Source organism: Vombatus ursinus, unplaced genomic scaffold (assembly GCF_900497805.2).
Source record: "Vombatus ursinus unplaced genomic scaffold, bare-nosed wombat genome assembly UNPS02014870.1, whole genome shotgun sequence".
Taxonomy (NCBI): Eukaryota; Metazoa; Chordata; class Mammalia; order Diprotodontia; family Vombatidae; genus Vombatus; species Vombatus ursinus.
In genome coordinates, this window is record NW_020954648.1 from 9,399,926 (window position 1) to 9,414,079 (window position 14,154).

The 14,154-nt window shown below is 39.5% G+C and overlaps 1 protein-coding gene across 1 annotated transcript in view; it reads left to right on the forward strand.

The window, feature by feature from the left end:
• Positions 1-1,482: 1,482 nt before the first annotated feature.
• UBN2 (ubinuclein 2) overlaps positions 1,483-14,154 on the forward strand; it is a 120,710-nt gene continuing 108,038 nt past the window's right edge. Inside the window, exons 1-2 of the mRNA XM_027842285.1 lie at positions 1,483-1,977; positions 9,666-9,758. Of these exons, the coding sequence (XP_027698086.1) occupies positions 1,483-1,977; positions 9,666-9,758 (588 nt within the window). The remainder of the gene's footprint in view (positions 1,978-9,665; positions 9,759-14,154) is intronic.

The window sequence follows — 14,154 nt, forward strand, 5'->3', positions numbered from 1 at the left end:
TTGTAAGCTCTTTTATAAGCAGTCTTTGCTTTTGTATTCGTATTCCCAGCACTTAGCCCAGTACTTGTCATACAGTAAATGCTTAATAGTCAAGTCAAGGAGCATTCATTAAGCTCCTACTAGGTGCTAGACACTGGGCTAAGTCCTGGGGACACGCTTTTTCTTTTACTCACTACTACTCCATGCCATAAAAATTATTATCCCCGTTTTATATAATGGGAAACTAAAGGTTAACTGATTAACCTATAGTTACACAGCTAATAATAGAGACGGGACTTAACCCAGGTCACGTCCAAGATTCTTACCACTACAGCTCAATGCCTTCTTTAGTTCTAGAGGAGCAACTGTGCGGAAAATCGCCTTCAGGCTGTTTCCTCCATCACAGAACAATGAAACCGGGCAATCCTAGGGGTGTTAGTCAGATTTTAACTTGTCAAGTGAAAAGGAAGGGGAAGTAATAGGGTTCACAGAACAAGCAGGAAGGAAGCGGCCATAGAGAACTACAGAACAGGCTGGTAACCCGACACAGTGCACAGGGGATGCTCCTGGGAGCCAGTCTCTGTTAAGAGGAGGGAAATATGAGCAGTCTGGGTCCTGATCATCCTCTTCCCGGGAGAGGGATGTGGAGAGAAGCTAAGAAGAAAAGGCGCTTTGCCCCTGGCTCAGGGATGTGCTGGAGCCAGCTCGAACTGGCTCTCGGAAGCTGATACGTGGTTAAAATTTCAGTTTGAGCATTTATACCTCGCAAATAAGCAAATGGTAATAAACGTGTAGAGAACAATTTTTTTTCGTAGTTGGTTAGAAAACATTTATCAAAACATCTCCGTATCATCCACAGACAAACCTCTATTCTGCACCCAGAGCGCACGAGAGATAAAGGCTGAAGAGCCCCTGCAGCAGACTCCAGCGCCATTGCTGGCTCGTTCTCGGCTTGGTTTATAGGTATTAGACTAGGGCAATCAGCGACAGGCTTCTTCCTTCTTCCCGGGTTGAGGGCCAGAGGAAAAGATCTTCCGGAAACTAAGAACCCTCCCCTTTTAAGGATCTCGCCGCAGAAAGAGCCGGCAGCGTCTCTGTATCCACGGCAACACACCGGGCCTATACGTCACTTCCGTGGAGCTGTCCTGACTCCTGACCGTTGGGAGGAAAGGGGAACGCTGAGCAATAACAGCCACGACGGTGGACGTGAGCGTCTTCTCTCTGCGCATGCCCCCGCAGAGCGGCCTGCTTCTATTTATGTGGGGGATCCAACATGGCGGCTGCAGCGACCCGAGCGATGGCGGTAGAGCCGTTCAGAACATAGTGGGGGGGGAAAGGGGGAAGAGTTCCTTTTGGGGGCGGCGGCGACGGCGGCGGTGGCTGTGGCTGGTGCAGGGAAAGGAAGCAACGAAGGTAGGAGAGAAGGGAAGGCAGCGAGCCGGACAGGCGCGCGGCGGGTCGGCCGACTGGGGAGGGCCGGAGCCGTGAGGGGCGACAGTGAGGATGGCGGAGCCGCGCAGGGTGCCGTTCATTAGCCTGTCACCCGTGAGGCGGCGCGAGCTCGACTTCCCGGGGCCGGAGCGTGAACCTGATTATCCGCGGGAGCCCCCGCGCCTCGAGCCGCAGCCTTTTCGCGAGTCGTCCGGGCCGGAGCCGCCGGTGCCTCGAGACGCCCACCCCCGATCGGAACCTCTGCGACCGCAGCAGGAGAAGCCTCCCGCTCCGCCGCGCGAAGGCAGCCGGGCTGAGCAGCCGCCCCAGCCCCGCGAGCCCCCTCGGCCCGAGCCGCCGCCGCTGCCGCCTCCCCAGCTGCACCTCCCGCCGCCGCCGCCGCCGCCGCCGCCGCCGCCGGCCCCGGCCAGGGAAGCGGCAGTCCGGGCCGAGCCGCCGCGGCCTCTGGGGGAGACGGTGCGCCTGGAGCTGGTGCTGAAGGATCCCACGGACGAAAGCTGCGTGGAGTTCAGTTATCCGGAGCTGCTGCTGTGCGGAGAACAACGGGTATCGAACGCCCTCCCTCCTCCTCTCTCTTCATCTTTGCCACTCTCCTTGTATCTTTTCCTCTCTCCCTTCATCTTTTCCTTTCTCTCTGCATCTTTTCCTCCCTACCTTCATCTTTTCCTCCCTCCCTTCATCTTTTCCTCCCTCCCTTCATCTTTTCCTCTCTCCTTGCATCTTTTCCTCCCTCCCTTCATCTTTTCCTCTCTCCCTGCATCTTTTCCTCTCTCCTTGCATCTTTTCCTCCCTCCCTTCATCTTTTCCTCTCTCCCTGCATCTTTTCCTTTCTCCTTGCATCTTTTCCTCCCTCTCTCCTTCCCTTCCTTCTTTTCCATCCCTCCTCTTCTCTCTCTCCTTCCCTCTTAACCCGGGGTGGGGACAGCCAAGATATGTGTGGGGCCGGTGAGGCCTCTGGCCACGCCAGGCCATCCTGGAGTGGGGAGGAGGGGGGCCGGGAGCAGACCACACACCTCGAGGCCAGCCCTGCTTTGCTTCATTTGCCTGAGATCCCCCAAGGTTATAATAACACACCATGACTGCCCGCACTTACCCTGGAACCTGTGTAGTTTGGCTTATTTTTCCTTTTGACTCCTCAGACTTGGAACTGGACAAAGTTGTACCCTAGGTTTTAGCTGTCCAGCATTTTCTGGTGGGAAGAAAAGGAAACGTTGAGGACACTTCCCCCTAAGCCTGAAATGAGGCAGAGAGATTGGGTAACCTTTCTCATCATCATCACCAATTGGTTTTGTGTGTGCTAGATCCTAAGCGTTGCTAGCTTCAAAGTATTGCGTGTAAGGGTGTGTAATCTTTTTCTTTAAGGAGTAATGTAAGTTATTTAGTCCCGATAATTTCTCAAAGCCTAGGAATTCCACTCCAAGGAAATACTTGGAGGAGGTTATCTAGTTATCTTCTTTAGTTCCTGTGGGTAAACCTTTTAAGCTCAAGTTACTATGGGACCTGCTTAGTTGGTAATTGAGGCGTGGGAAGATACCTATCTTCTTTTCTGTTTTATGTGGCATTTTCATCATCATCATCATCATAGTTATTTTTGACTGAACATATGTAATTATTAATTTAAAGATCAGGAGATGGAGGGAACTGTAATTGACCAGCATTCTTTTTGGCAGGTGATCTTGGTTTGAGCTCCTTTCTTACTAATTTTATTTTGAAATCTAAGAATCTTGTTTTTAATGTAATTGGTGAGTGGGTTTTGTGCATGTGGTCTGTTTGTGGCTTCTCAGTAGAAAAAAGTCATGTTATTTTGCCCAAGCCACTATGCTCGGTGTTGAATATACAAAGACTACATAAGAAATGCAGATGATTACATGTGAAACAGCCCCTGCCCTCAAGGAACTTATATTCTTACAGAGTTGATATAACATGCACATAAGTAAGTAAATACAAAGTAATAGCAGTGCTAATAACTGAAGTAGGGGATCAGGAAAGGCCTCATCAAGGCTGTGGAGCACCTGAATTGTGCTTTATAAGAGAATGGGGATTTTAGGGAGTGAGTGCCTACTTGTACAAGAGATGGGAGATGAGTTGCCATGCATGAAGTACAGCTTAGGAGGCCAGTTTGACTGAAACCAAGGTTATGTAAAGTGGAGTAACGTCAAATAAGACCAGAAAGGTAGGTAAGAATTTAAATGACAGGTTGAGGATTTTGTATTTTATCCTAGATGCAATAGGGACGCAATGAGGACTTTTGGATTGGGAGAGAGTATATGTGGAGTGGCAGGGTGGGGAGTACAGACGTAGCCAGATTTGTATTTTAGAAGTATCAGTTTGGTTGTTGTGTGGAGGATACTTTGGAGATAGAAGAGATGGGAAGCAGGGAGGCCAATTAAGAGGCTTTCCAAGTTCCTGGTGATGGTAGTTGGACAAAGGAAGGAATGACTACAAGAGTAAAGGGGAGGCAGATTTGACAGGATTTGGAAACTGATGGGATATGAGGTAGAAGGAAGAGTCAAAGATGACTCCATGGTTAGGAACCAGGGTAAGCAGAAGTATGGTGGTGCCATTCAAAGAAATGGAGAGGTTTAAGACAAAATAGGAGTTCTCCTTTGATCATGTTAAAGTTTAAGATGCCTTTTGGACATCTGTCAGTCTTTGATAAAATCACAGATAAAGTGCTGTTAGTAATAGTGAAAAAAGAATTATTGGTCCCAGATTATTTAGAATTTATATAGTTTACTGGTTGCCCAGAAACTGGGGTCTAATAACTTATTTCATTACTGGGCTTCCTGAGTATTGTTTGGGCTCACACTTCCCTTAATAGTTAAAGTGAATTTTCATAGATAGGTGATTAGAACTGTCAAATAACACTTCCAGGCTGTATTTATTTTATAATCTGATTAATTCTTTTGACATTGTTCATTATTGTACTTTGTTCTTTTACCTAAATGTTTTCAACCATTCTGAATTGTTTAGAGGCAGAAGAGTTTGAACTCATAGCATCAAGAAGAATGTTAGTTGGGAGGGACCTTTAGAATTTTTATTTTATAGATGAGGAAACTTAGATTCAGCAAAAGTGAATTATTTCCCCAAATATAGCAGGTGGCAGAGGCTAGAATTAGAACCTAAGTCTCATGGATCCCATTACAGGGCTCTCCTCCATTTCATGCTTTGTTTCATTTCCATGTTTAGATTTACTTAAATTTGACAGATTGTGTTATTTTTTTTCACCAAATAACTTTGAAACTCTGAGATTGGGAAAAATAAAAAGTAAATGCAAGTTAGTTTTTTCAAATTTAAGTAAATTTGTGGTTCTCAGTTTCCAAGTTCCTATGACTTCAACACCCCTCCCCCCATTTTCAAAGAAGCTACTATAATTGTATAAATCAACATATGCAGTAACTGCACAGGACCTCTTTCCACAGCATTATAATATTTGTTACATATAGTTGCTTGATCTGGTTTAAATTCAGCGATTTTTCCTAACTAAACTGAAATGCAGCTGATTCACAATAGAAAACAAATAGATGAGGCTCTATTATAAACCATATTTTATCATAATATTTATGACATCAAATAATAGAGTTGTCTGGTGAATGTTCTAAAGTAAATGAGAAGTACAGGGAAAAAACATCTTTTATGATATTCTGGCTTTCCTAGTTGTTCTGGTCATGGTAGTCAGACAAAGGAAGTTAGGTCATTGCTACTATCATGTAATCAAGGATAGACAATCCATTTTTTCACACTTTTTGTATTTTTTTGTGCACCATCAGTGTAGTTGTTTATTGTGTGTATGCGTGGGGGGGGAGAGCCATTTTTGTTTCCCCTAGTAGATACAGAGTAGAAACATAATTAATATGCTTTCATGAGATGACATGTTATTTGTCATATTCTACTTGAAGAAGGCCCTTGGGGTACACCCATAGTTAATGAGGTAGGTTGTGGATGATAATCTAGGAGTCAAGACTGAGGAGAGGTGAGAAAGGTAGGAAAAATGAAGGAGAGTGATAACAGGACTGAGCCTCTGCTGCTGCTGGGTGGTCATTTGGTTGGGCAGTGATTGGCCTCTACTGGGTGGTTATGATTCTGGCTACACCAGACCTATCCTCAGTGGTCTCCTTACATAACTTATATGCTCTTACTCATGGCTTCATAGACTCCTTGTATTTGAGAGAAATAAAAAAAGAGACATCATACTGTGTGAATTATCTAGACACTCTCCGTTTTTCATATGATATCCTGGAATACTTTATTGTACACTCTTTTTTAAAAGTACATTAAATCCTAAGTCATATTTTTTAAAGTATGTGTTTTCTTGATTTTCTATAACCAATTCAATCAACATTAAACACTTATTATGTGCAAGGCTTTCTCTTTGGTGTTAGGGATACAAAGACAAAAACAAAACAGCTCAGACCATCAAGGTGCTTATTGGGGGAATATAGCCTATCCACAGAAGTAAAAAATGTAAGGTAGAAAGGAGTACCAACAATTTAAAGAATCTTAGCCTTAATTTTTAGAGGTAGAATTGAGAGAATATATTCCAGTTGTATTCTAGAGAAAGATGGATTGTACAGATACACAAAAGTGGGAGATGGTGAATTGAATTTGAAGAGCATCTAATATTATGGTTTGACTAGAACACATTTGCACAGAGTAATAATATAAGTACCTCTAGAAAGGTTGAGTTTGAGATGCTGATGAAACAGGCAGTATGAAGATTCCTAATAAGTAGTTGCTGAGAATGATTGTGAATTCTGGAGAGAGGTGGAGTGGATGCCTTATCATTTCAGTTTCTTCTGAAAAATTATGTGCTTATCTGTGTATTTTTACACTAAAATTTGTTAGTATATAAGGAGGCTGCTAGGTGACAGCGGATGAAGCACCAGGCCTAGTGTCAGGAAGATCTGAGTTCAAATGTGGCCTCAGACACTAACTAGTTGTGTGACCCTGGGCAAGTCACTTAACTCTGTCTCAATTTTCTCATCTGTAAAATTAACTGGAGAAGGAAATGGCAAACCCCTCCAGTATTTTTGCCAAGAAAACCCCAAATGGGGTCACGAAGAATTGGACACAACTGAAACAAATGAACAACAACAAAGTACATAAGAAATGCTATATTAGGTCAGACGAAAACCTATCTAGCCCAGGTCTTTGACAGTGATGTGAATGCCTCCATTACTTCAAACTTGGAAAGTTAAGATTCGGCCTGGAAAATCCATAACTTTTCCTTAACATGTCACAGTTTTGCCATGTATTATTATTTTTAAAAATTAAAAAAAATCTTTCATCAGGAAAAAAAAAGAGGCCATATTACGTTTAAATAAAATGTGAGAGGAAATGATAGTGATGTAAAGGCAAAAAGCATGAATAAAATATTTTCAAATAAATTAATAGTTACTTCAATATGATCAGTTGGAAGTTAAATGGAAAGATATTTATATGGGATTTATGTAGTTAGCTCACCTTTCTGCCATCCTCTCAATGTCTCTTTCCTTACCTTTAAAAAAATGATGTTTAGGTTTGTTTACATAAGTTATTTCCCAGTATATACTCTTACCCCATTGAATTCTCCCAGGAAATAATAACAGTTAAGCAAAATCAACCATCAGCTGAAAAAGCAGACAATTCTTTTCGCATGTGCAGTAATCTGTACTTACAGTTCCCTTCCTCCCTACTGAGAGGAGCAATGTATATGTCAGCCTCTTTCCTGATATATACTTTTTTATATTGTTCTTTCTTGAATCATTTTCTATTTTTCAACTATATCATCTGATTAATGAATTTCATATGCAGTCTGAAGTAGAAAGTGACACTTGTTTTTAGTTGATTCTAAAACATCCTCATTCAAGATTGGAGAAAGATCTAGTTCTTATGCTCTCCAATCTATACAATCGGTATATATTCTTTCTTATGTCATTGACTTTGATCATATCACTTCTCACAGTCATTATGCTTCTAATCTGCATAATCTTAATCTTTTTAGTTTATTCTCATATAGAAGGCTCTCTACTTTCTGAGTACTTTTTCCAGTTCTTTTTCAGTTCCAGTTATCTGTATTGAGGTATCAGCCAAAATTGTACATCATAGTGCATGTGCAGATACACCTTGGTGTTTTGTTTTTACTGAAGTAGTTTCTTTTTTGTCTGGCTTTTTATGCAAAAGAACAAAATAATTTCTTTTTAAAATTTTTCTTCTGGAAAATTATCCATAGTTAAATGAAAAATAGTGTCTTCCCACATGAATAGTTCCTTTCTTGTTTATTTGTGTCTTGAGATGATAATATACTTTATAATATACTTGCTGGAAGAGCAAACTCAAACAATATGCACTTTAAGAGAAATAGAAGGTGCTTGTGAGAGAATGGCATTTGCTTAAAAAAAACAAAGCAAAACTTAAGCTGTTGAAATTTAGTTTAACTTTACTATTAGTTCCTTTCATTGATACCACAGGAAGGAAACAGTTTCACATAATCCAAAGCCACAAATAATCAAAAACCCAGTACATTATATGAATTTTGTTCTTGTTGTGTAAAATAAAAAAATACCCTTCCTGTTTTGCTTAGCCTTATTAATATTGGTGTGTATTCTTCTTAGTACCATTGACTGAGGAGGCCAGCAGTGACGTATAAAAGATTTGTTGGATGATAGAGGATGAGGCAGCCTGGGATGAATATTAACTGCAGATAATTTATATGTGGGTAATTGAAAAGCTGATTGATTTAATAACGAAGAGGTGTTCTTTTTTTAATTAATTTTTAGTTTTCAGCAATCATTTCCATAAGCTTTTGAGTTTTAAATTTTCTCCCCCTCCCTGCTTGTCTCCCTCCCCAAGACAGTGTGCAATCTGATATAAGCTCTACATATACATTCCTATTAAACATATTTTCACATTAGTCATGTTGTAAAGAAGGATTAGAACCAATAGGAGGAAACACAAGAAAGAAGAAACAAAACAAAACAGAAGAAAAAAATAGCAAATAATATGCTTTGATCTGCATTCAAACTCCATAGTTCTTTCTCTGGATGTGGATAGCATTTTCCATCATGAGACTTTTGGAAATGTCTTAGATCCTTACATTGCTGAGAAGGGCTAAGTCTATCACAGTTAGTTGTCACACAACGTGGCTGTTATGTGTAACGTTCTCCTGGTTCTGCCCCCTTCACTCAGCATCAGTCCACACAAGTCTTGCCAAGTTTTTCTGAAGTGTTTACTTGCTCGTCATTTCTCACAACACAATAGTATTCCAAAACATTCATGTACCACAGCTTATTCAGTCATTTCCCAATTGATGAGCATCCTCTCAATTTCCAATTCTTTGCCACCACAGAAAGAGCTGCTATAAATATTTTTGTACATGTGGGTCCTTTTCCCATTTTTTATGATCTCTTTGGGATACAGTCATCGAAGTGCTATTGCCTGATCAAAGGATATGCATATTTTTATGGTACCAGATTACTCTCCAAAATGGTTGGATCATTTCACAACTCCACCAACAATACATAAGTGTTCCAGTTTTCCAACATCTTCTCCAACATTTATCATTTTCCAGTTTTATCATGTTGCCCAATATGATAGGTGTGATGTGATACCTCGGAGTTGTTTTGATTTGAATTTCTCTAATCAATAGTGATTTAGAGCATTTTTTCTATGATTATAGATAGCTTTAATTTCTTCATCTGAGAACTCCCTGTTCATATCCTTTGACCATTTATCAATTGGGGAATGGCTTATATTCTTATAAATTTGATTTGGCTCTCTACGTATTTTAGAAATGAGTCCCTTATTAGAGATACTGATTGTAAAAAATCTTTCCCAGTTTTCTGCTTCTCTCCTGAGATGTTCTTTTAGAAGCATTTTCTTACATAAAATCCTCATCTGTAAAGTTAGTGAAGTAATAAAGAAAAATTGTGATGAACTTTTAGTTCTACTTTTTTTCATCTCTGAGTTAAAAAAATTGATATCAGATAATTGAAGGAATTATTTTGAAAATTTCATTAATTTGAATTTTTACAAGTACCTAGCCACAGAGTAACAGAATATAATATCCAAAACCTAGTAAAACTGAAAATACTGTTCAGAATATTGTTTATTATGAACAAACATGTCTTAAAAGGCTTAGGATTTGTCAGTCTTCAGGGAATAGCTTTCAGTATCACTAATGTGTAGGAGTGTATAAGCCCATTGTTTAAATTAAACTAATGCTTCTCTTTTTTTTCTCATTTGTGCTGCATCAGAAGAAGTCCAATTACTCAGAAGATCTGTTTAATGATGAGCACCGAGAGAGGCATGAGGTGGAAATGTTGGCTAAGAAGTTGGAAGCAAAATATGTGAGTATCGTCATTCCTTGGACAAAACTGGCTGTTTTCCTTATTTGCTTGCTTACTTAGTAGGCCTTTGGATAAATTTAGTATTACAAGCTTAGAAGTGTCTGTCTGTTCAGCCTTGGTGCCTACAAATTGCTTTTGAGTAATGGAGTAGTCAAATGGAAGTTCCCTTTGAAGAGTAATATTCTTCTACTGCCACATAAATATTTGGAGACACCATTTTACTTTCTTGTACTTTGTGGTTACTAAAGGCTATGTCAGCTTTGAAAAACCTCTTCAGGGACAGGAGATGTTAGCCCTATTCCCAATCCTGCCACACATAGAACTATAGAATTTAAAACTAGAAGGAAGTTTGGAGATTCTCTAGTCCAACCTGCTTATTTTATGTGTAGCTCTTACTTTCTTGAAAGGATAGTTATTACTCTGGCTAATAATCATTTTCCCTTCTAGTAATAGCAAAATGGGGATACTCAAATATGTGGTTAGGATGGGATGTTTCATTTTAGGCTGAAGTTTTTGTTCTTGCTTTTTGCCTTTTGTTTGGAGAAGGGGACTGGCAGAGTTTGTTGCTTATAATTACTTCATAATGTTTAAGTATATTTAAAATCATGTATCCTCCAAGATCGCTGTTCTTTCCACTACCCCATACTGCAGCCTATATGTACTATTTGCTTCAGAGATCCATTATTTTATTCTTTTTCATCTAGTATATCTTGCCTGCCTTAGTATTTGTGTTCTTCGAATCATTTGTTATCATTCCCCCATGGTGTACCATGATAAATTCTGTGCAATGCACTTCAAAGGGATACCAGTGAGAATTGAGAAGGGAATTTGAGAGTTAAATAAATAAAACCTTAAAAAAGTTTTCACTTTATCTGTGGTGAAGGTCTCATAAAAATGGAAGGAAAATATGTAGGAGTATGTTCATTCTGGAAGGTGGTGCTGGTGTAGATCTTCTGGTTAAATCCTTTTTAGTGATGCTGGTATTGAGCTTCATTTTATTGTTCAAAGCATTCAGATGGCAGTTTGGGGGTGTGATAGGAAGGGGGCTGGCATCCTCAGCAAATACCCAACTATTGCTTGAACTAGGGAAGAAGTTAGGTATAGTAGAGCAGCAACTTAGCCATTTGCAAAGGAATCTATTCTCCCTTACTGTAAATACCATGGGAAGAAAATATGATTAAAGGATATGGTTCAAGTGAACACCCTTCTATCAAGTTTTTTTTTTTTTTTTCCTGTGCTTCCTTGTTTTCTTACATCCTACTTCCATATGTTGCTGTTAGGATAAAGTAGTGCTACTGGTAATAAATACTGTAAATAAAATAATGATCATATATATTTGGAGGAGAAAAGGCACTGTAGCTGTTGAACACTTTACTTTTATGTATGCTAGACATCAATTGCTCTGCATAAACTTAATTGAATATTTTCCATTTCAAAAAATTTATCATTAAAAAAAGTTCACTCCTTAATTAGTCTTTGTAGTGCTATAAGAAAGGAATGTGATTAAGATCATAGGCTTCATTCCCATCTGATTCTAAAGCTTAAAGTCTTAGGCTGAGCTGCCTTTTCTAGCTGCTGCTGAAGAATCCTTGTTACTACGTAGTGGTCAGGAAGTTCTCTAGAGTAACAAACGGAGTATGTTAGTGGTACAAAGGGGTGTGTATTCTTCCAGACGCAAAACTAGAGAAATTTGTGTTTGGAAGCTCTGCTGTTCTGGCTGTTTTATTCCTTTATCTCAGTTGCATCTACGATGCTGAAAACCATGATGTTATAGTTTGACGTCCTTTTAAAGAGATTCACCTTCTCTTCTGCCACAGTTGTTTATTAGGGCTTATGAAAACCTTCAGCACTGTGAAAGTATATGAAGTATGATAATGTGTCATGACCTGGATTTAGAATTCCTTTTTTGAACTACCTTCAGAGCCTATGGTAAATCGTTTTGAATAGCTTCTATGTGATAAATTGTCAACCCTAAGAGTGCATTTGATGTTTCTAAAGAACTAGAAGGTATTTTGTAGCCAAATCTGGTGAATCAAGAAGGTAATCAAATAAAAAAGATGTGTAATAAATTAATGTGATTGGTTTTCTTTGGCTCATTAACTGTCTCTGAGGACAGTTCTAAAATTCTAAAAAATGGCTGTATTGCGCACACACGCACACATTCACACACACGTGGATTGCTAACTGCCTAATTTGAAAGGGTCAGCAGTCTTTTAGGTGTCAAACTATGGCTTGCTTAAAACAGCAGCAGCCACAACCTAATTCCATTATTTTATAGCTGGGCATTGTATTAAAATAGTTTGGATTGTTGAAGTTCTTAATTCTTCTGAATGACTTCACTTGGCATCTGTCTTTTCTTGGCTATAGCAGATTATTAAGGGCAAGGTGTTTAATCTCCTTTTCTGAAAAGTTTTAAACATTAGGTAGGATAGTCATGTAATTAACCAGTCATCTGCACAGCTTGGATTTATTAAAATTGTTCTCAGGGAGGTGGCTGATTTGTTGGAACGAGTCAGTAGGTCAACACAAATTTATCAAGTGCCTACCAAATGTAGAAAGTCTTCGCTCTAAAGGAGCTTACATTATTTTTATTTTAAATATGTTTTTTGTTTTTTATTCTGAACTTGGACAACACCAACAATTACAAGCATTTCCATATACGAAAAACATCAGAAAAGGGATTGTACATGAAGTAATGAATCTTTATTATGCACAGCTTTTTTTTTTCTTAAGTTAAAAAGATAAGAAATTCATCACACAAGTTCCAAAGCTGCCCTACTTGGCTTTGTTTTCCTCTGAACTTCCTTGTTCTCTCTTCTGTATATTTAAAAAAATATTTTACGGATACTGTCATTTTCTTTTCTGGCATCGCTATCACTAGTTTTCCTTTCCTTCCCCTTTCTTCCCTCCTTGCAAAAACAAAGAAACAAAAACCCCAAACTCAAATTCCCTCTTATAACAAAAAGAATAGTCCAGCAGAATTGGTATCTGAAAGTGTATGTGTCATTCTTTACTTCTGGTCTGTCACCCTTCTGTCCAGAGGTGGGGAAATTGTTTTATCTTTAGTCCTCTGAAATCGTGGTTGATCATTGCATTGATTAGAATTGTTGAATTTATTTTTAATTCAGAACTTAAAATGCCCCCCAGAAAGCACATTTCCATAGGTGTAGTAGAACAGAGGATTTTGTATGAAACTATGAATCTCCATTTCATACAATTTGCTTTTTAAAAGAGTATTTAATCATTCTACGTCACTTTTAAAACTACCCTGCTTGTCTGTGCTTTCTTCTGAACCTCTATTTACTTCTGTGCATTTTTTGTTGTTGTCGTTGTTCAGTTGTTTCAGTCATGTCTGAATCTTTGTGACCCAATTTGGGGTTTTCTTGGCAAAGAAACTGGAGTTGTTTGCCATTTCCTTTTCCAGTTCATTTTACAGATGAGGAAACTGGGGCAAAAAAGGGTTCATGCCTTGCCCAGGATCACATAGCTAGTATCCAAGGCTGAGTCTTCCTGACTCTAGGCCTGCTTCACTCTATTGGTTACTGGGAAAGTGTGAGAGCATTGTCCATTATCCAGAACCAGGGCAAGCATGCCATCATGAAACTGGTATCCAATACTGATGAACTTCTGCGAACAACCATATTTTGCTATGATCTTCTACAAACCCTAATGACTGACAGTGGCAGAGGCCTTCATTAGATTGGCAGACATGTACCAACCTCTGTTTTGCTTCTGAAATTGTCAAGCAGCAGACACCACGTCTACTGTTCCTCTGCTCTTTCTGAAGCCACACTGGCTCATCATCTTTTAGATGAAGGATGAGCCTATTAAAGAGGACTCTGGCAAGAATCTTTCTGGCAGTGACTTAGAGAGAGACCCCCCACTGCCCCGAAGACCCCCGTGGTTGTTACAGAGTAACCTATTTACCTTTCCTTTATAGAGATGGTCAATAGGGGCATCCTTGAACTCCTGGGGGATAACCTTCTCTTGCCACATAAGCCAAAAAATTTCTTTCAGCTTTTGTATGAGCAGTAGACCCCATGCCTTGTAAAATATTACCTGGAATAGAATTAGCACCAGTCACTTTGCCACACGAGAGGAACCTAATGGCATTCAAAACCTCTTCTTCAGTTGGAAGTTTGGCTAGAGAAGGATTGACTTCAACCAGAGGTCCTTGTTTTCAGCATTGATTGATGACTATCTGTTGAGAACGTTATGAAAGTGTTCACATGATTTCCCCAAGATCTTGTCCTTATCACTAATCAATATGACTCCTTTAGCACTGAGTAGTTGAGATGCACTGTATGTCTTTGGCCCATAAATAGCTTTTAGGGCATCAGAAAAGCTCTTTGGATTGTTATTATCGGTGTAAAACTGAATTTCATCTGCCTTCTTA